We start from the raw sequence: 25125 nt of genomic DNA, 5'->3' as shown, positions 1-25125 counted from the left end.
CATCCTGGTCAGCATTCTCCGCTCTCCCACTTCCTCCACAGAGTCCAAAGGACAGCCCAGAACAGAGCTGGCCCTCCTGACCAGCTTATTCAGCCTGTTCATGACCCTCTCCTCGCTCCCGCATCCCCAACATCTATGTTTGTGGACCAGTCTAGTTTGTTGTTGAGGTGAACACCCAGGTACTTCAAATTCTCCACGATTTCAATGTCTGTACCCTGGATGTTCACCTGAGTGGTCTGTTGAGGATTCCTCCGAAAGTCGATGACAATTTCCTTTGTCTTACTGGTGTTGGTGTAGAGGTGGTTTTGCCTACACCAGTTAACAAAGGCTGTGATGACTCCCCTGTACTCCAGGTCGTTCCCGTCCGTCACTCGTCCAACAATAGCGGTGTCGTCAGAGAACTTCTGGAGGTGGCAGGTGTCTGTATTATGTTTGAAGTCTGATGTGTAGAGGGAGAAGAGGAGTGGGGAGAGCACTGTGCCTTGTGGGGCCCCCGTGCTGCAAGCTACCACATCAGACGTAGTCCTGGAGTCTCACATATTGTGGTCTGTCCGTGAAGAAGTCGATGATCCAAACGGCTAGGTGGTTCCTTACTCCAGCCTCTTCCAGTTTCCCTCTCAGTAGGACCGGCTGAATGGTGTTGAATGCACTGGACAGTTCAAAAAACATCATTCTCACAGTGCTTCCCGTGTTCTCCAGGTGTGAAAGAGACCTGCGCATCAGGTAGGTGGTAGCATCTTTCACACCAAAGCCTGGACGATAGGCAAACTGCAGAGGGTCCAGCTCTGCATTCATCAGGGGGGTGAGGTGATTGAGGATGATCCTCTCCAATGTCTTGATCAGGTGAGAGGTTAATGCTACCGGCCTGAAGTGGTTTGGCTCCCTGGGGTTTGCAGTTTTTGGAACTGGGACCACACAGGAAGTTTTCCACAAGGTGGGGACCTTCTGCAGACTGAGGCTGAGGTTGAAAATATGCAGAATCACTTTGCCAAGCTGATCTGCACTCTCTCAGTAGTCTGGAGCTGAGGCCGTCTGGACCGGTAGCCTTCCTTGCCTCAATCTTCTTTAGCTGTTTTATCACCTGATCGACAGTAATGTAGAGACCGGTGGAAGAGGGGGAGGAAGAGGAGAACGAGGGGGGAGAGTTGCTTCTGGTCTGGTGGGTCAGGGGAGTGGGGGCAGGACTGAATCTGTTAAAGAACGGATTCAGTTCATTGGCCCACTCCCTGTCTCCGGGTCTCTCTCACTTTGTCTCCATGGCCCGAAATGGTCCTCAAGCTTCTCCAGACCTCTTGCCTCTCTGGAGTTGTTTCTCCAGCTTCCTCCTGTATATGGTCTTTCCTTTCCTTATCTCTCTCTTCAGCTCCTTCTGGACCATTTTCAGACTATCTTTCTCCCCAGACCTAAAAGCCGTCTTCTTCTTGTTCTGGAGGGCCCTTAGATCCCTGGTGACCCATGGCTTATTGTTGGAGAAACAACGGACCTTCTTGGAGGGTAGAATGTTCTCAACACAGAAATTAATATAGTCTGTGATGCAGTCGGTCAAGCTACAGCTACTGTGGATCCCGGGCCACTGCAACATATGTGGTAAGGACCTGGCCGATGCGCTAGCTAAACTTGGCTCGTAAGATGACCAAATCCACACCTCCCTGAACGCAGCCACAAGACGCGCCATCATCCAACATGAAGATCGCTCTACCCCCTCTCCCACCCCTGCCTTTTGCAGGCCTACACTACGAAAGTCTCAGCGGAAGAACTTGCCCTACTGAAAGGAGACCGCACGGACCATATTAGTTTCCGCAGTGGACACCACCCCCTGCTCCGCCATTGGCTCCACCTTACGGGGAAATCCGACTCGGATTGCTGCCGCCTGTGCGACGAGGAAACTGAATCGTCTGAACATCTATGGCTCCGCTGTCCGGCCTTAATGACCGGACGCTACCATCGCGGCCTGGGCAACTCCCTGGATGAACTGATCCGCGTTCCAGTGGCAGCTCTAGCGCTGCTGAGGGTAATACTCAGGTGCCTGAGGTGAAAAAGAAGAGGAAGACGACGACGGCCCCAAAACATCACTGCTTTAGAGGAGCTCTACATGTAGGAATGGGCCAAAATACCAGCAAGTGTGTGAAAAGCTTGTGAAGAGTTACAGAAAACCTTTGGCCTCCATTATTGCCAAAAAGGCTACATAACAAAGTATTGAGATTAACTTTTGGTATTGACCAAATACTTATTTTCCCTCCATGATTTGCAAATAAATTCTTTAAAAATCAAACTGTGATTTTCAGTTTTTTTTCCACATTCTGTCTCTCATGGTTGAGGTTTACCCATGTTGACAATTACAGGCCTCACTATTCTTTTCAAGTAGTATAACGTGCACAATTGGTGGTTGACTAAATACTTATTTGCCCCACTGTACACAAAGAACTCCTTAAAAAGAAACTCATTTGTGAGCCAGTGAGCTAGATACATTTTTGTCTTATCTCATCTCGTTTTCTGAACCGCTTTATCCTCACTAGAGTTGCGGGGGGTGCTGGAGCCTATCCCAGCTGACTTCAAGCCAGAGGACACCCTGAATTGGTGACCAGCCAATCACAGGAAGGCAAACAACCATTCATGCTCACTCATTCATACCTAGGGGCAATTTAGAGCAGGGGTGTCAAACTCATTTTTTGTCGCGGGCCACATGGTAGTTTCGATTACATCCGGAGGGCCGTTATGTCTTCCAACTAGGCTGCCAAAAATAATCAATTAATAAATTGACAGCTTTCTCGATCGTGCTAATCGATAGATCATTTTTGGACATTCAAATTAGTACAAATTGTTTGCAATTATTGATTTAAAATGAGGAAACAGGAAATAATCTACAATCTTCATTTGAATTTCATCATAAAACAGAAAGTTGGCACTCATCATTTACTTTCTCGGGCCACACAAAATGATGCGGTGGGCAAGATTTGACCCGCGGGCCGCCACTTTGACACAGGTGATCTAGTGTCCAATCAGCCTACTATACATATCTTTGTAATGTGGGAGGAAACCGGAGTACCCGGAGAAAACCCACGCAGAACTCCCCACAAGTGGACCGACCTGGATTTGAATGCAGGTCCCCCACCGTGCTACCGTGAGGCCAACGCGCTAACCACTCAGCCGCTGGGCCGCCCCAATACATTTTTGAAATATTGATAAAATCATGAAAATGTATTTTTTATGAAAATGTCATTACATTGTCGGTCATCTAACTAATCCATCAAATGATATCATGTGATCTTTTTCACTACATTCTACTTTTGCCTACTTTCAGAGCAGTTTCAGAAATGCAACAGGCAATATAATTTTTAAAAAAATATTTTTAAAAAACGCAAGATAAAAATGTATAAACTATCGTTAATTACATGACAAATTGAAAAGAAAGTGATTTTTTTTTGCAAGTTCATCCACGTCGAGGATCATTCCACGTAGTTACCTGATAGGCGAATTAAATCTAGTGAACCAGTACTCTTGACAATAGTCTAAAACTCTAAATGGACAAGGATTTGACAAAGCACACGTGTATATATAAAACCAAAAGCGCAAATCCTCAACAGGATTTGAGGAGTTCCACAGAATACATTCGTCTGGCAACCACAAACAGTTAAAGCCATCAGGGATGAAGCAAAGCTGCCAACTTCCACCGTTTCATACATTAACACATTTAAGTTTAACCTGAGGAATCAATCTTCGGCAACAAACCGAGCAGGAAAACTCAAAACCAGTGATCTTTTAGTATGCCTTCACACTGAATCTTTGGTCACAAACTGGGTAAGACAATGTTTTTTTTTAACCAGTGTGTGTTTTTGTGTGCATTTTTAAGTTCTGGTTGGTTGAGAATGCACGGCCACAAACAGAGCAGGGAAAAGGTTTTTCACCAGTATGGGTTCTTGTGTGCTTTGTTAAGTTTCCCTTAAAAGCAAAACCTTGGCCACAAAATGAGCAGGAAAATGGTTTTTCACCAGTGTGTGTTGTAGTGTGCCTTTTTAAGCGTTGCTTTAAAGCAAAGGTTTGACCACACACTGCACAAGAAAAAGGTTTTTCACCAGTGTGGATTATAAAGTGACTCTTTAAGTTTACATTCTGTGTAAAAGATTGACCACAAACCGAGCACGAAAATGGTTTTTCACCAGTATGGATTCTTGTGTGCTTTTTTAAGTTTCCCTTCAAAGCAAATCTTTGACCACAAACTAAACAGGTAAAGGGTTTCTCACCAGTGTGGCTTCTCATATGTATTTTCAAATTAGACTTATTAGCTAATGTTTTCCCACACTGAGAGCATTTGCAAAGTGTGTAATCACTGTGGGCTTTCTTATGACTTTCATCATCATCATCATCATCATCATCATCATAAGGAGAGTGTGAAGCGACATCCTCACTGTCTGATAACGGAGCAATAAATTCCTCTAGTTGCCATCCTTCTGTTGAGCTGCTGGAGTTCATAGGCTCCGCCCCTTTGCTGGCCTCTCTCGGACCATCTTCACTCCTGATAGTTGACCTCCTGATACCTTCTTCCTCTTTAATGAATGACAGCTGTTCTTCCTCCTCTGTTTTGATTGCAAGATGGTATTTTCGCTCTTGGCGTTGATGGCGCTCTGGCTCCTCCTGCGTAATCTGGGTGAGCTCCAATTCTTTTTTTATGACAGCGGACGCTGGCTGACGCCACTCAGGACCACAGTATTTTCTGAGGCCTGCAAGACGCAAGAGAAAAAAAAGATATTTGATGGACTGTTTATCCAACTAGCAGGCCGCATTGTTGGACTGGCCAAGAAAGTAGGCTGTGAGTGCGCTAACAATTGCATTTTAGGCTCTAGCACCATTCACAACGATACACTAATCGGCTGACAACTATGCACAGTGGTAGTGAAAGTGCGTAAACAGATCCTGTATCTACATTATTCGAAATGATGGATGAACTGAGCCATATGGTCGAACAACGTGGATAAGAAACACAATTTCAAGGGGACTGAACGGATAAACTGAAAGCTACCAAATGACAGTTCCACATCAGTCTTACTGAAAAAGCAGTTACTACCCTGATACTGTTATGAATTATTTGCGATCAAAATTAACTTAACGGTTTGTGTACCAAAGTGATAGCCACTAATTTGATCATTTTGTCTGGGCAAAGGCTTCACAACAATGTGTGAAAAACAGCAGGTAACTCTGTGTTTTTTTTTTGTATAAACAATTTAGCTATGTCCTGGCAGTTGTGAAGCTTTTAGTAATTTGATAATTCCTGGCTTGTCTAGACATCCTCAACAAATGTTTAGGTTAACACACACTTTGGGTGGAGGCAACGAATGCTTTAAGAAATGGAGCCAGAACGGGAATCTTGCCTTTTTCGAGCCAATAAAGAGAACTGGTCATGGAAGCTTCAATAATGTCTGGCCTATAATTTTGTTAACACTTGTTTCACCAGATCTTTCAAAACAAAGAAAATAACATCCCACAATACGCACAGAACAGCGAGTGTGATGTAGCGTCATCGCTAGCTGATGGTGGAGCCATGAGGTTGTCTGCTTCGGAACTTTCTGTCGAGCTGCTCCCACTCGGAGGCTCCGCCTCTCTGCGCTCCTCACTTGGACCTTTATTTTCACTCTTTGAGGGCTCAAATGTCCACATGGGGATGTCCTCCTCTTTAACATATGGAGGGACTGCCTCTACATTAATGAGGGGATGCTGCTGCTCCTCATTGTAGGCGTTCCCAACTGTGATGAAATGCTCCTCCTGCTCCTCTTTAATGTGCACATATCGTTCCTCCTCTTCTTTGTTGCAAGCAGACTCTTGGCCCTCGGGGCAATGCTTTTGATTGACATCTGGAAGACCAAGACCCAATATTTTACATTTGCAATCTTGTGTCCCCAAAATCATTTACGGTTTCATAATTAATCCTCCAAAAATGATTTTGTAACCATTTGCATCTTGTTGTCGTCCACTAAACAAAAAGTAGTATTTCAAATGACTTGACAACATTTCAATCAGTAAGGCGCAAACAGAAACAGTCTATTAATATTGGATTCTTTATTCGTGGGTGATAAAAAATAATGCTAATATGACAACAAAATTAATGCTCAGATCTAGCCGTTGTCTGGATGGTCTCTCCCAGTACAATTCATTCAATTCTGTGAGCTTAGTAGAGCACAATTCAACACGAACATATTTAAAGTGAATGGAAAAACCCGCACAAGTTAAACATCGTCCCTGTTTCTGTAAACATTACAATTGTATTGTATTTGCGAGACAACTGAGTCAAAAGTCAACTCACCTGACATATTTGGGTTTAATGTCTGCTATCTCCTCCAATGCGTTGATCCCGACTATCGACTAACTAGGGTAGGCTAAGCTAACCAGGCCGCGAAGTTTCAACATAAATCCAAACGATTTAAAGCGAGATTGAACGGTTGTTGGCGTGTCCTGATATAGCTGACACAATTCAGTGGACTTCTTAATGGGTCCAAAGGGAGATTGAAAGTGGATCTTCCTCAAACTAAACGAAAGGAATAACAGGTCAAAAGCAATGTTACCGGACGGCGAGTGTTGATGACGTCATAGCTGACCAAGAGCTATTAAAATATATTACATAATAAATCTAAACAATTTGAGTTTCTCTAATAACCCAATTCTTTAAGGACCAAGATCACGTGTAGAAAAATCAGCTTATATTGAAGGGACAATCCCAACTTTTTTATATTTATATTTTTTTGCTCTCGTTTTTTGTTCCCTTTTTTTCACTCATTCATTTATTTATCTTCCGTACTGCGCGTTCCGTTTCTGAAGCAAGCGTTGTATACCAGCTGATTTAGGGCGAAAGGGATATTACATACACCCTAGACTGGTCGCCAGTCAGCTGAGGTACAGTGGTACCTCTACATACGAGCAGCTCTACCTACGAGATGCTCGAGATACGAAGAAAATTTCGAGCAAATCATTATCTCTAGATACGAGAAAAAAATTGAGATGCGAGAAAACCAGGTGGCCATGATGCGAGAGGCTGTTTATCATTACAGCGCACTGTCTTTTTTGCTGCATCTCTTTTGTGTATAACAGATATCTACGAGCACTGGGCGGAGCTTGCATTTTCCCGTGTCACAGAGCTTGCTCGTTGTCATGGATGATATCGTGTCACTTGGAAATTTCTTGGGACTGGAGGTTAATGAGGCAGATGTGAATGATCTAATCGCCGAGCACCACGAAGAACTGATGACACAGGATTCAATCAAGCTCCAGGAGAGTGAACATTTGTTGCGGGAACTCAGTAGCGAGGAGTAGGTGGATGAGAGGGGCCGCCTGGGTACAAAGGATATCAAAGACATGCTGCCGAAGTGGCAAGAGTTTTCTGATTTTGTAGAAAAGAGGCACCCTGACAAGCTGGCAAGTGGTTACACATTATCATATTGTGAGGACATTTGTGCGCGTCATTTTCGAAATATTTTGAAGGGAAGGCAAAAACAAACGATTGCGTTCCTTTTAAAAACTCCCGCTGAACGTCCGGGTAGAGTCAACCCGGAGAACAACGGTAAAAAAATTAAACAAAATTAGAATTCAGTTTTGTGTAAAGTTATATTAAACGTATGTTTTAGTGTGTCTGTATAATTAATCCAAGTTAATTTAAATTAGTTTTTTCTGTTCCGAGTGCGTTATGGTGGGACGTTTGGTTTACTGTTGATATTTTGATATTAAATATTTAGATATTAAATTCACTCTCTCTCATGATTATAATTTTGAGAGCTGGTTTCAACAGTAACAACCCGGTGACCAAACGTCCGGTCGACCAAACGTCCAGTCGACCAAACGTCCGGGGACCAAACGTCTTTCGACCAAACGTCCGAGTACCAACATCAAGGCATCAATAATTGAATATTGATATCCATCCAATCCAAACATCCCCAACATGCGATCGTTAATAAATTAAACCAAACGTCTTTCGACGAAACGTCCGAGTACCAACATCAAGGCATCAATAATTGAATATTGATATCCATCCAATCCAAACATCCCCAACATGCGATCGTTAATAAATTAAACCCTTTATCATGTCACATATACACACACAGTTTACAAGAAATTACAATTAATATACTAATAGTCTCGATGTGTCTGTTCGGCGAGCTGTCTGGCGTCGTCGCGGGCTAAAAGTAAACTAAGACTTTTATTTGTTTAATAAAAATGACCATATAAAGTATTTCAACACCTTGCTGTATTGCAAGTTCTCTCACTTAGAAATGTACATCGTAGGTGCATGTCCACTGTGAGAGAGATAATCCAAAAAGGAAAAATGTATGACTTTTTTTGCGATTTATTTGCGTGATTCCGCTGCAAATCAGTATTTGCACACCTGTCTATCAGTTAGAATTCCTCAAAATAAATGACCATAAATAGTAAGGCTTTTTTTCTTTAGATCTTCGCAGGCTAGGTGATAGTGGTTAAGGTTAGGATAGTCACTGATTACAGTGTACAGAGTACAGTACCTACAAGCCATTTTTTATAAAATATTTTTTATAGCCTTTTATTTTAATGGCAAAGTTCCTTTAAACAATCTGAAGTAAAAACTCTCTCTCATTATTGAGAGAGATTACCTGATTGATTGCTTTCAACAGTAAAAACTCTCTCATGATTATTATTTTGAGAGCGAGAGATTACCTGGTTGATCACTTTCAACAAATTATTTATGCAACAAAACAATCGTTCGCGAGTCCGGCGACAAATCCAGTGACGAATTGTCCATCGACGAACTGTCGACGAAACATCCGGGGACGAAGCGTCCGGCGACGAAGTGTCCGTCGACGAAAAGTCCGGGTACCAATGAGTTTGTACGGAGATGTGTAGACACAGGTTCTGAGTGGTGTGGAAAGTAAAAAAACAAGCTAAGGCTAGACGTGAGTTGGAGAAACAATTTTGTACGTTGAAAGGAAATTTACATTTCACTGGTCAAAAGAGCGAATGGAATATGAATGGTTTGTCCATCAGTTTGCAAAAATAGAGCGTGACGTCACAGCTAAAAAGGCAGAACTACAAAAGCGAAAGGAGGAGGCGAGTAGGTGGAGGTGTGGCCCAATACAAACGAAGGAGGAATTGGAACAGCATATATTGACAGTACATAACCTGGTAATTGTGTAAACAGCTTTGGCCACGGTGAGGCGCCAACGGGCTATGGAAAAGGCCAAGATATTTGCTTCTGAAAAATCAGGTGGTACTGTGAGGCCCTCTGGTGGCATTAATAATACATTACAATAATCAGGTAATCTGGGACGCCCTCTGGTGGCATTTATCCTACATTACCTACAGTGGATCCTCCTAGCCCTCCTAAACCAGCTTTGTCTTGGACGCCCCTTACTGTCCCTTCCGCACCTCCACTGAATTATTGGATAAGATTGGATTGGATTCGATTGGATAACTTTATTCATCCCGTATTCGGGAATTTTCGTTGTCACAGTAGCAAGAGGGTGAGGATGCAGGAATAGGAAAGGCATTTTAGACATAAATAGCATCAAGCTTCGACAAGACATTATGGTGCTTCTCTACAAGCACCCTTAGTGACTTTAGGTAGACGTTTGATCTTTGACGTTGAGAATGAGGAGGAACCCATGTCCTTTGAGGCAAAAGATCTCATAAAGACGGCATTTAATCTTGAATACACGAAAAATATAACAAAACAGTCCAACGTTGACTTGACTGATTTAACCATGGGACGGACACCAAGGGGATCATCGACTCCCAGGACTAGACTTGACCTGGACCGAGAGAACGATGATGACAAAGGAATGACCGAAACAGAAGTAGAAGAAATGGCGAGACGTGAGGCAGAGAGGGACCGACGTTATTGAGAACAGAAGTGGAGAGAGGAAGTGACTTGACAGAAAGAGGAAGGAAAAAACGTAGTAAGAAAGGAAAAGGTGAGTTGACGGACCATCTTAAACTGTTTGAGGATGCTAATCGACGATCAGATCATGACTGAGACAGTGATTCAGACATTCCAGAGGGTGTAGACATGTACAGACAGGCTCTACCAAATTCCAGATTTCTCATCACCTCCGCCCACGTAACAGTGGGGCGGACGAAAGACCAAAGAGGACAATCAGGCGGAGACCGAAGCCCAGCACGCAGCTGGTGCAAACTACATCTGGAGGTATGTTTTCCCTCCGCCCTCAGGGAGGAGGCATGATATATGATCATCTTGTTCTTAGAGATGTGGCTGCATTGACTGAACAACCCCCTCCTCTGGCGAGGGGAGGAAGTCCATGGCTAATGAAGTTCTTGGCCTTAATGAGTGGACAGAATTGTGCGCTTGGTGACATGAGACAGGCCATATCAGCTTCCTGCACTCAACATCAGGTACGAATGATAAAGGAAGAGGCAGCAACTACTAGACACCCACATGAAACTCCATTGAGCCAGGTGTCAGACGCCAAAAGTGCCGGGAGAAGAAGCAACACTTCTGACCAACCATTCCATCTATTATTATGGGGAAAGTGAGATCCCTCCCTGATAAGATGGAAGAGCTGTCGGCGCTTACCAGGCCGGAAGCGGAGTCAAGGAGTTCTGCTCTGCTGCTGTTTTCTTCAGCTCCAGACTACTGAAGAACTGTGTGGAAATACTTGGAAGAGTGAGTCTGCATATTCTCTACCTGCGGTCCCAGTCTGCAGAATTTCCCCATCTTGTGGAAGACTTCCTGTGTATGGTTCCAGTTTTTGTCCAACTTTACATTGTCTCTTTGAGTCTGTATCTGTGACAAAAGAAGTGTTATTTGCTAAGATTTAAAACTCTAAGAGGAAAATGAATAAATTAATATATTAGTATGTGAATTTGAATGTTCAGAGAGTACAGTGGTACCTCGAGATACGAGCTTAATTCGTTCCAAGACTGAGCTCGTATGTTGATATTCTCGTAACTCGAACGAACATTTCCCATTGAAATGAACTAAAAACAAATTAATTTGTCCCAACCCTCTGAAAAAACACCAAAAACAGGATATTGGATTGGAAAATGATGTTTATTTATTCTAATTCAACATCAGTAGTGGTTTAATATTACTAAAATGTGTTTAATAGAACTAAAGAATGGATTACATGCAGGGTAGAGAGAGAGGGACATAGAGGGGGGAACGGGTCTGAGTGTGGGATTTTTTTTGCATCGGTGAATTGTAATATAACAAACAAATTTAAATGAACTTGGATTACGATGCAGACACACTCAAAAATAAGTTTAATAAAACCTTACACTAAACGTAATTCAAATTTTGTTTTACATTTTTATACCTTTCTTCTCCCGGCTGGGTTGGCTGTTTGCCCCGTCTCCACCCTGACTTTCACTATCGATGGGCTGTTTGCTTTTGAATTCCCGTCAAAATATTCCGAAAATGATGCACACAAATGTCCTCACAATAGGATAACGCACGACCACTTGCCAACGAGAAGAAATATATACTTCTCGTACTAACGATTCAACGCTCCGCCCAGTGCTCGTAGATCTGTTATACACAAAAGAGATGCGGCAAAAAAGTGCACTAAAATCATATTCACGTGGGACCCAGTGGCAGTAGCTCTGTACACTCTTATGTTTTTCGTGTTTTACAGCCCTTCTATCTTTTTTTATTACAATTTAATATTTCTTAATACATTCCTTTTTACTTTACTTTGTACTTTATACTTTTTACTTTGATGTTTTTACAACTTTCCTTGTTCTGTTAGCCTAGCTTCTTTCGGCTACTTCTTTTTTGGAACCATTCAGGCATGCCTACGCTGTCACACACATGGGACTAGCTGTTACAATACGCAGAAGGAGCAACACCTCGGTGCCGCCGGAGTTTCGGAGCTGGACTAAAGAGCCGGGAGAAGAGGCAACGCTTCTGACCAACCATTCCATCGTGGGGTAAGATGGAAGAGCTGTCGGCACTTACCAGCAACGGAGCCGAGGAGTTCTGCCCTGCTGCTGTTTTCTTCAGCTCCAGACTACTGAGGAACTGTGCGGATAAGCTTGGAAGAGTGACTGCATATTCTCTACCTCGGTCACAGTCTGCAGAAGTTCCCCATCTCGTGGAAGACTTCCTGTGTGTGGTTCCAGTTTTTGTCCAACTTTATGTCTTTTTGAGTCTATCCGTTTTTGCTACTGAAACTCGTAGCTCGTTTTGTGTTTTTGCTGCTTTCTGTATTAATGATTTGGTGATTCTTAATGATCCCATTGACTTTGATTTGCTTTGTACTTTTTGCTTTTGCTTTGCTTCGTCAGAGAACTTCTGGAGGTGGCAGGTGTCTGTATTATGTTTGAAGTCTGATGTGTAGAGGGAGAAGAGGAGTGGGGAGAGCACTGCGCCTTGTGGGGCCCCCGTGCTGCAAGCTACCACATCAGATGTACAGTCCTGGAGTCTCACATATTGTGGTCTGTCAGTGAGGAAGTCTATGATCCATGCGGCTAGGTGGTTCCTTACTCCAGCCTCTTCCAGTTTCCCTCTCAGTAGGACCGGCTGAATGGTGTTGAAAGCATGGAGAGGTAAAAAAACATCATTCTCACCGTGCTTCCCGTGTTCTCCAGGTGTGAAAGAGACCTGTGCATCCGGTAGGTGGTAGCATCTTCCACACCAATGCCTGGACGATAGGCAAACTGCAGAGGGTCCAGCTCTGGATTCATCAGGGGGCCGAGGTGATTGAGGATGATTCTCTCCAATGTCTTGATCAGGTGAGAGGTTAATGCTACCGGCCTGAAGTGGTTTGGCTCCCTGGGGTTCACAGTCTTTAGAACTGGGACCACACAGGAAGTTTTTCACAAGGTGGGGACCTTCTGCAGACTGAGGCTGAGGTTGAAAATATGCAGAATCACTTTGCCAAGCTGATCCGCACAGTCTCTCAGCAGTCTGGAGCTAAGGCCATCTGGACCGGTAGCCTTCCTTGCCTCGATCTTCTTTAGCTGTTTTATTACCTGATCGACAGTAATGCAGAAACCGGTGGAAGAGGGGGAGGAAGAGGAGGAGAAACAGGGGGGGGGGGAGTTGCTTCTGGTCTGGTGGGTCAGGGGAGTGCATGACCGGACGTTTCGTCGACGGACAATCCGTCGCCAGATTCGCTCGCTCTCAAAATTATAATCATGAGAGAGAGAGGGATAGAGAGAGTTTACTGTTGAAAGCGATCAACCAGGTAATCGCTCACTCTCAAAATTATAATCATGAGAGAGAGAGAAAGAGAGTTTACTGTTGAAAGCGATCAACCAGGTAATCTCTCACTCTCAAAATTATAATCTTGAGAGTTTGTCATTGATTGCATTAACAATGTCAGAGCATTAATATCTAAATATCTAATATCAAAATTATCAATAAGTTGCATATTATTGGCATGTGTGTACATGTTATTCGTCGCCAGATTGTCTCACTCGCTCCCGGATTCGCTTGCTCTCAAAATTATAATCATGAGAGAGAGAGTTTGTCATTGATTGCATTGACAATGTCAGAGCATTAATATCTAAATATCTTATATCAAATATATCAATAAGTTGCATATTACTGGGGTTGTGTGTACATGTTTTTCAAACTACGGCCCACGGGCCATATTCGGCCCATTAGGCTTTTTAATCCGGCCCGCCGACGTTGTCCAAATTATTGTAAAAATCAATGACTTCATTCATTTCCCTTTGCCCTGCAATACCCTCATTTCCCTGATAGATGACGCACTAGTCTAGACCTTTGTTGGAGTGTAACTTTGAGAACAACAACATAGTTCCCACTGAAATGTGAGTTACTCTACTGTGTTAAAAATAGCAACTTGCACTGGTACGCACAGCAGGAGTACAGTAGCTTAATTAACATGCCACCCATCACTCTCAATTTAAAGACTGCTTTCTTTCGTTGAATAATAATGTTCTTAATGTTGAAAGTAAAATTGAAAATACATTTTCACCTTCAATTGTGTCGTTTTTCTTACATTTCAATCCCCAGGTTTGATAAATTACATTACGTGTCCAAATGCTCCTCGCCCGGCCCGTCTGTCAAATTTTAGTATCCGTTCTGGTCCGCAAGTCAAAAAGTTTGCCCACCCCTGGTATGGACAAACTTGCCCCTTTTATACTATTATTGTCCCAAATTAAACACATTATCAATAAATTGCATATTATTGTCATTGTGTGTACATGTTTTTCAATTCGTCCTATAGACAAACTTGCCTCTTGTATACTATTATTGTCTAAAATTGAAACAAATGCATAAATGTATATTTCATAATAGAATTGAACCACCAACTCCCACTGTTCGCAAGGATTACTATTCTAAGCCTGGCTATGACTGTGCCCTTTAAGCCACTAAACCACATAACTTCTAGAATGCATGCTAATCGAGGACTCCAAATTTATTCAATAATATGCACCGCGTTGCATATTTAAAGCAGTTGTTTGGTTTGTCCTGCTTGGCATTGCTGCCTGTTGCACCTCCTCTGTTGCCCGCGGGGCTGATCATCAGCCAGAAGCCAGAGTTCATTGATGTTTTGCTCCTTTAATCCTGGAACATCTCCTGGTGGCGGAGCAGTGACCGAGACATCGCCCTGTCACCCCCTGCTTCTGATAGCTGTTGTCTCCTGCAGCCGTTGTTGGGGTTAGCTGTTGGTTCCCCAGCTCCTGTCCTTCCTCCTAAGCCAGAGCCAAAAGGTGCCTTTCTATGCCTCTTTTGCCAGCTCTCTTATGGCCTTTCATGTTGCTTCCAGTCACTCCTGCGTCCCTCAGGAGGTGTCTTGTTCACAGACCGACGTAGCCTCGGCAGCCAACCACGACTGGGTAGATGGTGCACTTCCAGCCAATTTCCTGGCACTCAGCTGCCAGCACCATGTATTTGGCATTCTTGCCCTCGAAGGCAGCCTCAATCCCCTCCTCTAATGGTACTGCTAGTTCTCTTGCATTGGAGGACCACACCACAATGTCCGGGCGGCGTGATGTGGTGATGATGTCCGTGGAGAATTGGCACTGCCTATTGAGGTCAACCCTCATGTCCCGCTCCTGACCATGGGAAAAGGGCATTAGTGATTCTCTTGGCCTGGTGTATCTCCCCCCCCCTTCCGTGACGAAGTTGGCGTGGATCTCTGCAGGTGGTGAATTTGTATTGCTCTGTTGGCATCCCATCAGCACTTCAGCTAGTTTCCTCAGGACCAGGTCATAGCGCCATCTATACTGCCCGTGAGAAAGAGCAGTCTTGCAGCCTGACAAGATATGCTGGAGGCTAGCATTGGGAGCGTTGCAAAGTGTGCAGCATACCTCATTCCCGAACCATTGGTGGGGGTTACGAGGACAGGGAAACGTGTGGTAGGTGAATGAGGAAGATGATCTTTGCCTGCGGGATCTTCCACAGGTCGGACCAACAGATGGTTCAGTTGAACACTCCCTCCCAGGTTGTCCAGCTTCCTTGTCGGCCCTGCGACACAGCCTTCATCTTATAGCGCTCTTCCCCTGTCCTTGTCACCTCCGCCACTACCATCTCCTTCCTCTCCTTACGGTTAGCTCTGGACCAGAATCGTGGTGCTTCTCCCCATCCTAGCCCAGCTCTTCCTGCCTGGACTCTGTCCATGATCTCCTGATGCTGCAGTATATTGATGGCTTGGTCAACCTCGGCCTGGACGTATCACCTCCGGCCAGTGGGAACCTCGATATTGTCCTTACTGACTGGTCAGTGAACTCTCTTAGCTCAAGATCAAGCCTATACTTCTCTTCCCTGTAGCCCAGACTGATAGACTGCAGTGGCAGTTATATTCCTTCCAAAGAGGCCCGTTTCGGAAAGGCACCGTGGTAGACCTAACCACTTTCTGATGAATGAATTGGCTTTTCCATCCATCTTGCTCACAGTGGATGAGATTGTGCATATTTTCAAGGGACACATTACCCTTCTGTAGAGTATGAATAGGTAGCAAGAGACCTTGAACTTTTCGGGGAGTTGGCTCTGGTCAATCCTTGACAGGCCATCACTAAGTTGTCTCATGATGGTGCTCTCCATCTGTTTATCAGACAGCTCTGCGGTGTACTGCCACCCTAGACTTTTGATGGGTTGCTCAGAGAGGAGGGGGATTCTTTCTCCCCTGACAATAAAGGTGGTATTGTCATTTCTGACTGCTCTTTTGAGTGACAGACTACGGGATTTAAAGGATTTGATCTTCATTCTGGTCCATGATGTCAACTCGCCCATCCTCTTCAGCAGTCGAGATGTGCATGCTGCTGTCTGAAGGAGATTGGTGATGTTGTCCATGTAGCTCCTCAATGGAGGTGTTCTCTGGGCAGATGGTAATTTGATTCCTCCAACCATTTGTCTTGCTCCAATGAGGATTACCTCAAAGACTGCCACAAAGAGGATTGGAGATGTGGTGCACCCCATTGCAATTCCCACTTACCCAGTGGTAAATTCCTGGAGGGCAAAGCTCATCTGCAGGTCGCCGAAGTACAGTGCTACCAGCTTCGTGATGCAGGGAGGCATATGGAAGAACTCCAAGGTGTAACTGATCAGCAGGTGTAGGACCGATCCATACGTATTGGCGAGCTCGAGCCAAATGACATGCAGGTCGGTGTTCTCCCACTTGGCCTTCTGGATCTGGTCCCAGATCATTGCAGATTGCTCTACGCACCCTGGAAAGCCTGAGATTTCTCTTTTTGACATTTGGTATCGATGTAGCCATTCTCTAGAAGGTAGGTGGACATCCTTCTCGCTAACACCATTACCAAGATCTTCCCCCTACGTTCAGCAGGGCGATGCTTCTGAATTGGCCTATTTCTTTGGAATTCGCTTCCTTCGGGATGAAGACCGCTACAGCCCTTTGCCACTCCGATGGAAGGAGCTGCTTCTTCCAGGCAGTTTTCATTAGGTACCAGAGTAGCTTTAATACCTGGGGGCAGTTTTTGTATAACTTGAAGGGGACTCCATTAGGGGCCGGTGCTGATGAGGACCTTTCCTTCTTCACTGCTTGCCTAAATTCGCTGAGCTTGGGGGGCATGATGTTAAACTCAGCCGTTGGTGTTGAGGGCCAAGGTATGTACCATGGTATTCCGAGTGGGGCGTCACTTAGTTTGTTGCTGTACTGCCTTCTGACGTGCTGTTCCATTAGCTCCCTTGTGGTCTCAAACTTTCCAGACTTCTTCTCCTCCAGCAGTTGTCTGGCATGTTTGAAGGGGTCCTTGTAGGAGCTGGCTCTCTTTTTCTGCTTCTGTTTGGTTGCAGATGCGTTCAGCTCTGCAAAGCCTGGATAGTTTTTGCCTGAACTCTTCCCACAGAACATTCAGGCCCTCTCTCTCTGGCTCGGTCTGGCTTGCGGAGTTGTCAGCATCTTTGTATGAGCTGGGCGATCTCCTTTTCCCTCCTCCCCTGTCTCTTGGGGTGGTCTTCTGCTTGAAAGTGATGTCACTGAACCTGGCTCTGCAGGTCTGGTATATGACATCCCCAAACAGGTTAAGCTTGGCTTCGACACCTCCCTGTTGGCCTTTACGATCACACTTCATCTTCCCATGGTGGATTCGGAGCCACAAGAAGACAGACAACCATTCACGCCCACACTCATAACCAGGGGTCATTTAGAGTGTTCAACCAGTCAAGCATTCATATTTTTGGTTTGTGGGAGAATAATGGAGTACTCGGAGAAAAACCATGAATTCCCGAGGACACCATGCATACCCCACACTGGAAGGTCGGGATCCACCTGGCTTTCATTAGTCAATCTTAGAACTGTGAGGTCGCTGCGCTAACCACTAGTCTGTCCATTTGGGTCGTTTGCCCCAAAAATCAGTGGCTTGCAAATGTTCATCACAAGTGGAGGCTGCCATATCCACTGGGGGTTCTTGGGAAATGACCCGCATTGTTTGTCCTACCAGCAAAATAATTCCTGAAGGAAATAGGTAATTTATGTATTAGATATGCCACACATTTACAAATCGGAGTTTGTTTTGGAAGTCCAATTGCAGCCGTTGGTCGCCACCGTCAGTCAGCATGAGCGACAGCCATGCCAGTGGCTGTGATTACCCCTTTGATTACCAATAATGCAATAATGGGCAAAACTGTGCCACATTGAAAACACAGACACCCCCACACAAATATATTAACCACTTGTAAAAAAAATTAACCTCCATGTTTTGTTATACACCTCCGTTAAGGTACTCGGATGATTCGCCTAAAGACGTTTCGCCAAAGGACGTTTGACAGACGGACAGATCGCCGAATGGACGTTCCGTCGAACGTTCATTCGGCCGAACGGAGGTTTCGCCGAAACGGGAATCGCGCGCTCGCCCCGCCCCCGGATCGTGTGTGTACAAGTTATTCAACCTCGGCCCGCGGGCCATATACGGCCCGTTAGGATTCTTAATCCGTCCCGCCACCGGCGTAGTCCAAATTATAGTAAAAAACAATGATTCATTTCCCATGTCAGCCCGGGACTAAGCACTCTTGGGCAGGCATGTCAGCTCGGGAATAAGCACTCTTGGGCGGGCAGATGTAGCAGAACCGAGCCGTGAAATGACAGCAATCGGGTCAAATCCATCCTAAAGCAGCATTTAATGATTAAATACAAATACTGGAGCTCTTTGGACATTAGAACCAAGCCCAGGGAAGTGAATTCCTCGGTAAAATATCGCGATGATGTCGCGATAAGGCAAAAAAAAACGTCTATATACGTCCATTCGCCAAACGGCTCAAAATGCTCTCAAATTCGGTCAAATCCAGCCAAAAACAGCATTTAATGATTAAATACAAATACTGGAGCTCTTTGGACATTAGAACCAAGCCCAGGGAAGTGAATTCCTCGGTAAAATGTCACGATGATGTCGCGATAAGGCAAAAAAATGTCTATATACGTCCATTCGCCAGTATTTGTATATACAATACGAGTATTTGTATTTAATCGGCGTACTGTCCGTCTGTCAAACGTCCGTCGGCGAAACATCTTTTGGCGAATCATCCGGTCACGCTCCGTTAATGCTCTAGTTTAGCTGTTTGTACATAGAATTGACGTGGAAATAGTTTTGCCTTTAATTTTTTTTAGTAGCAGTCAATATATATTGTATTCCGTTTGAGTTATGCCCATTCCATTTATTCTTAGATAACCCGTCTACATAAAGAATTTTGCATTACTCAGAGGTTGATATTTCATAATTTGGAAGTGCTATTTTTTACAATAATTCCAGCACTTGTTTCATGCCGCGCTCTGCCGCTCTCCCGCTCTCTCCCGTTCTCTCCCGCTCTCTCCCGCTCCATCCCGCTCACTCCCGCTCTCTCCCGCAACACGCACATACAAACACACAAAAAATATTAACAATTTGTACAAATTGTAACCTCCATGGTTTGCATTAAATGATACCCCTCCGTTAATGCCATCAGATTAGCTGTTTTTGAATACAATTGCGGTGGTAATAGTTCTACTTCTAAATTTTTAGTAGTGGTCCATATATATTCCATCCTGTTCTAGGTTTGCCCATTCCATGTATTCTTAGATATCCCGCCTACATACATAATTTTGCATTACTCAGAGGTTGATATTTGATAATTTGGAAATGTTACTGTTGACCATATTCCAGCACTTGTTTTATGTCATGAAAGGCCTGCCAGATTTAAGCTGTCTAGTGCGGAATAGAGCTAACATCCAAATTTCAATTGTTCAATGCTTATGCAATCCGTAAATATTCATCAATATGACCCAATACAAAGCATATTCCACTCGCCCAGGACAGAACAGGGAATGTCTTTCGTACACTGAAAACACTCCATGCCTCCATAGTCCCTCGATTAATTAATCCAAACCAGCCAGCTACCATTTACGCAGTGGCGGGCCGTCAGGGCCTTCAAGGCCTTCTCTGCTGGCCTAAGAAATATCTGAATCATATTATATTTTGTCCATCAATACTTATTATTCCAAATGGTCTGTTAGCTTCCTTTCATTGCTTTTCCCCCTGGTTGCACTGCTTCCAGATGTGTGTTTTCATATTGAAGCATTTAACCAATCACATTTCAGCCATTATTTGTTGTCAGATCAGATCTGCCTCAAAGCCTTCACAATCAGTTCTTGTGGGCTCTGCTGCATTAAACTAGACTGTTGCTTTAAACCAATCAGATTTCGAGTTGGCAACCCCACAATGATTTTTCATAGGCGTTAGCATTTTGCTGGCTGGGACATGTCATTGCTTTCACAAACTATGATTGGCTAGTAGGCGGGCCAAAGCAGTACCCTAGGCAGCCGAGATCGCAAACTCCACCCACTATGGCCGAGAGAAGCAGAAGCAAAAACAAATTGATTCTGTTTGCTCACAAAGCTATTTTCCAGACGGACTTTCCCAGAAAAAAATGGACATCATTAAGAAAGGGCGGTCAATTCCGAAGCTAGCAAGCCTGTTATAGCCGGGAAAATGGTATGTGGGGCACTTTCAGCGCGCTAACTTAGCTCCACAAGCAAATAGTATATTGTTGTGTTGATTTAATGCTATTTTCAAAACGGACTATGCCGGAAATATGACAGGACAGGCTCGACTTTCATCATTAGCTTCGATGGCGATAGGAAAGAAGGAAGAAAGAAAGGAGGATGGATATTGTGTAAAAATGATTTTTGCTGAGTAAAATTACAAATATGGCTATATTCCTAAATAATATTTCAATTGTGGGCCAAGTTCTGATATCTGAAAAGCTCCAGTGTTTGTAATTAAGCTCCAGTGTTTGTATTTAATCACAAAATGCTGCTAGGAAGTGGATTTTACCCCAGTTTAATTTTTGGCGTTTCACCATTGACGTCCATCGCTGTCTTTTCCCGGGAAAAATCACCCCCTGGCCTGGTTGTAATGTCTCAAAAGCTCCAGTATTTGTATTCAATCAATAAATGATGCTAGGAAGTGGATTTTACCTAATTTTAGTGCATTTTTTGTCATTTCACATATGGACGTATCGATGTTCATCGCTGTCTTTTTACCGGGGAAATGATACTCCGGGCCCGGTTCTGATGTCTAAAAAGCTCCAGTATTTGTATTTTATCAATAAATGCTGTTTTCGGCTGGATTTTACCCCATTTTCGGGCAATGTTTGCCCGTACGCCATTGACGTTCATCGCTGTCTTTTCCCGGGAAAATCACCCCATAGCCTGGTTTTAATGTCTGAAAAGCTCCAGTATTTGTATTTAATCATGACATGCTGCTAGGAAGTGGATTTTACCCAATTTTTGTGCATTAATTTATTGATTATTTTTTATGTGTCGCAGCTGTGGCTGCAGTAGAGGTTTTATAGCCATAAAATAGTTTTTGAGGGTTGGATTGATACGTTGAAGGCGCTACCAGAAAATGCACTGCCCGCCACTGCATTTACCTAATTGTTTGAATGAATGCCGTTTCTGCATTGTTGTTTTCATGTTTGATATCATTAACACCCAAATACTAATTCTTAATATTTAAGATATAATTCTCAAATCAAACCCATATTGTTAATCTCCCCAAGGAGGGCAGAACAGCTAAATCACTGGCCATCTATAACGACCACGCAGGGCACATTTTCACATGCTTAATGTATTTTAAGACATTAATAAATAACTTCCTTTTAATTTTCTCTCATTTTTGTGTTTCCTCACATCTTTCATACGAAATTGGGACACTGACTAATTTTAAAGGGTTTAGTTGGTAGTTGTGTGAGGACCATGGAACAAATGAGAGAATTTACATATAAAGTACACTTACTACTACTACTACTAAAAAGTCTTGGAAACAATTAATTTCGTAAGTAAAGGTACCGCCTTATTAATAATATTTTATCCTCTGAAAGCTAGTTTTATCATTGAATATGAAATAGATGAAAAACTCTTACGACTTCCCCTGGTGGTAAGATGTACTAGGGAGTCACAACTACCACAGCAGAAAAACCCGGCCAACGAGGAGACAGACACACAAGGCAATTAACATTAAATGATAATTTATTAACAACCAAGCCCACATAAAACCTGGACTATGGGACAACATATGGGAAACAAAATATACTAGTGGTACCCTCAAATGAAAAAGGTAAAAAAACACCCTCCCAGACAGGTGTTCAAATGAACACCCCCAAAATACAGGAAATTAGGTCTAAGGGTGCCACTGTCAGAACTGATGGAAGTCTAGACATGGGAATAAGCTACATGTATAAGTGCAACAAACTATATGTATACCCCGAGGTGTCTAAACTTATCTCAAGTCCCCCTATGGAGCCCAAATTAATTAACTTTATCAACATAAATACTCAACATAACAATGAATAGCGTACTTACAAATCAGGTGAAGCTGGGGCACACAAAAACCTACTTATCTCTCGACAATGGGTGCTATCTGAAGAAAGTAGGGACTCCACTGCCTCAGCATCTATATCACAGGCAGTCGAGCTGAGAACTGAAAAATAGGAGGCTTTAAATAAGAGCAGGATGTGGATCTTGATTGGAGGAGTGATGAGTGGAAAGTAGTCACAGCTATGTTGGCCTGGACAGGGCTTTGCCAGAGGGGTGGAGCCACAGCTCCAGGTACCTGCAGAAAAAAACAAACACAAAACAACACAACCTACTGCATAATGTATACCCAGGCTGACACCCGTAACACCTCCCCCCTCAAGAGTCAACCTGTTGACGAAATTGAACCACCAACCTGCCTCAACCAACGAACATAATCCTGATACAACTCTCCTCCTAAACCCGAGACAGGGCATCAGCCTAAACATTTTCTGAGCCTGTTTTTTTCTCTTTTTTTCTTCTTTTTTTCTTTTGGCGTACGGGCAAAAAAAGCACTTTATCGCCTGCCTGTAAAGGTCGCCGGACTGCCTTTTTGTCAAATTGAAGTTTCATTCCTTCCTGCTTACCAGAGGGATTTTCATTAGCCATCTCCCACACTACTTGTGTAGTCGTTCGCAAAAATGACTGACATACTGCAGCACATTAGTTCTAGCAGGCTATTCACCAACAATCTGCTCTTTTAGTGCGTCTTGGGCCTCTAACTGAGTGACCAAAAATGAGCTCTGCGGGACTAAAACCCATAGATTCTTGCACTGCCCCACACACAGTGAACATTACAAGGGGCATTCCTTCATCCCAATCTTTTCCGGTAGCCAAACAATACTTGCGCAACACAGATTTTACAGTCTGATGCCATTTTCTAACGTGCCCTGTGATTCCAGATGGTATGTGTTACACCCTGCATTTGATCTTGACACACAGGGGGAAATAATCAGAACAGTGAGATGTTGTTGTTTCTTCAATCCAACTTTTACTGTAATGAATTAACAAAAAAACCCATAACATACAATTACACCCATATATATACATTATCAAAACGTTAGAACCCAAAACATAATGTACAATTACACCTATATATATATATATATATATATATATATATATATATATATATATATATATATATATATATATATATATATATATATATATATATATATATATATATATATATATTAGCAACACTTTAGAACCCAAAACACAATGCACACACACACTCGTTCACCACACGGTCATAACTTGTTATATATTTTCCTTTTACAACTTCTCATCTATTCAACAGGGCAAACAATGCAATATCAATAATATAACATCCTTTCTATGACCGTTATAGACACTGTCCACGATAATGGTGGCCGAAGGTAGCATGCTAAATGCTATTCCATGTGCGTGGCCCGACTCGCACATTCACGCCCGTAATTCAAAAGTAAATAAACATTAATAAACTATCTATTTTCTCACACGCTAAACAGTGTATATTACAAACCCCAAACGCAACCATCCTTTTAAACAAACAGCATACCTTGACACACAGGGGGAAATAATCAGAACAGTGAGATGTTGTTGTTTCTTCAATCCAACTTTTTACTGTAATGATTACCAAATCCCCCGTGCCTCAAGCTATTTGCTAAGACATCAATAATCGAATACCGATCTTCTTTAACATGCCACGCACTTGTCATATGGATCAAAGGATCAACAATCGAACACCGATACACACATTCAATCCAAACTCGTTGTGCATTCTCAACATTCAATCATTAATAAATCAAACACTCTAGCATGTCACACTAATTGATCAAACACTCTAGCATGTCACATATGCACTAGAAACGCAGTGGCTGATTTACAGGGACTGCAACACTTGCTCAAATATCTCCGACAAGAAATTTGTCCCTTGATCTGTCTGCACAATCCGTGGAAGACCAAAAGTAGAGAAAAACTTGATCAGGGCCTTCACTACAGATGGAGATGTGATATTTCGCAACGGAATGGTTTCGGGATAGCGCGTAGCCATACACATTCAGCAAGTATTGGTTGCCAGATTTGGTTCGCGGACGGGGTAGAATGTGTGTTCAAAGGGCTCCCCCATGATGGGTATCGGACGTAAAGGAACAGATGAGATTGTTTGATTAGGCTTGCCAGGCATTTGACACACGTGACAAGTGCGGCTAAACGTGGACCAACTTTCTTAAGGCCTGGCCAAAAGAAATGCTTGGATTTGCGCGAATAGGTTTTAGTATGTTACGGCTGTCAGCCTGGGTGAACACTATAGTAGGGTGTGTTGTTTTGTGTGTGCTTTCTTTTTCTTCTGCAGGTACAGGGAGCTGTGGCTCCACCCCTGTGGCAAAGCCTTGCCCAGGCCAACACAGCTGTGACTATTTCCCAATCATCCCTCCTCCAATCAAGATCCACTTCCTGTCCTTATTTAAACCCTTCTTATTTTTCAGTTTAACCCTTGGCCCTTGGCTTCCTTGACGCCCTTGACTCCCTTGACTGCCTGTGATTGTAAATGCTGAGGCAGTGGAGTCCTTATTTTCTCTAAGATAGCACTTTTTGCCTAGCATTAAGTAAGTTTCTTTGCCCCCGCTTCACCTGGTATTGTAAGTACGCTACTCATAGTTATATTGAGTATTTATGTTGACAAAGTTAATTATTTTGGGCTGCATAGGGGGACTTGGGATAAGTTTAGACACCCCGGGGTATACATATAGTTTGTTGCATTTATACATGTAGTTCATTCCCCTGTCTAGACTTTTATTACTTCATTCTGACAGTGGCACCCTTAGGCCTTATTTCCTGTATTTTTGTGGGTGTTCATTCAAACACCTGTCTGGGAGGGTGGTTTTTTACTGTTATTATTTGAGGGTGCCGC

At 43.5% G+C, this 25125-nt stretch overlaps 1 protein-coding gene and 1 long non-coding RNA gene across 2 annotated transcripts in view; both read right to left on the bottom strand.

The window, feature by feature from the left end:
* Nucleotides 1-7027, bottom strand: part of LOC144065611 (uncharacterized) — a 7170-nt gene extending 143 nt beyond the window's left edge. Inside the window, exons 1-3 of the mRNA XM_077588600.1 lie at nucleotides 6296-7027; nucleotides 5490-5846; nucleotides 1-4718 (exon numbers count right to left, since the gene is read on the bottom strand). The exon at nucleotides 1-4718 is cut by the window's left edge and continues 143 nt beyond it. Of these exons, the coding sequence (XP_077444726.1) occupies nucleotides 3817-4718; nucleotides 5490-5846; nucleotides 6296-6302 (1266 nt within the window). The 5' untranslated portion in view covers nucleotides 6303-7027 and the 3' untranslated portion in view covers nucleotides 1-3816. The remainder of the gene's footprint in view (nucleotides 4719-5489; nucleotides 5847-6295) is intronic.
* Nucleotides 7028-7617: 590 nt separating this feature from the next.
* The window catches only part of LOC144065653 (uncharacterized), a 38447-nt gene continuing 20939 nt past the window's right edge, over nucleotides 7618-25125 (bottom strand). The window contains exon 3 of the long non-coding RNA XR_013297228.1: nucleotides 7618-22488. This is a non-coding gene — a long non-coding RNA (uncharacterized LOC144065653). The remainder of the gene's footprint in view (nucleotides 22489-25125) is intronic.

The sequence above is a fragment of the Stigmatopora argus genome, chromosome 20 (assembly GCF_051989625.1).
Source record: "Stigmatopora argus isolate UIUO_Sarg chromosome 20, RoL_Sarg_1.0, whole genome shotgun sequence".
NCBI lineage: Eukaryota > Metazoa > Chordata > Actinopteri > Syngnathiformes > Syngnathidae > Stigmatopora > Stigmatopora argus.
The sequence above is the reverse complement of the archived record's forward strand: the minus strand, read 5'-3'. Positions and strand labels throughout refer to the sequence as shown.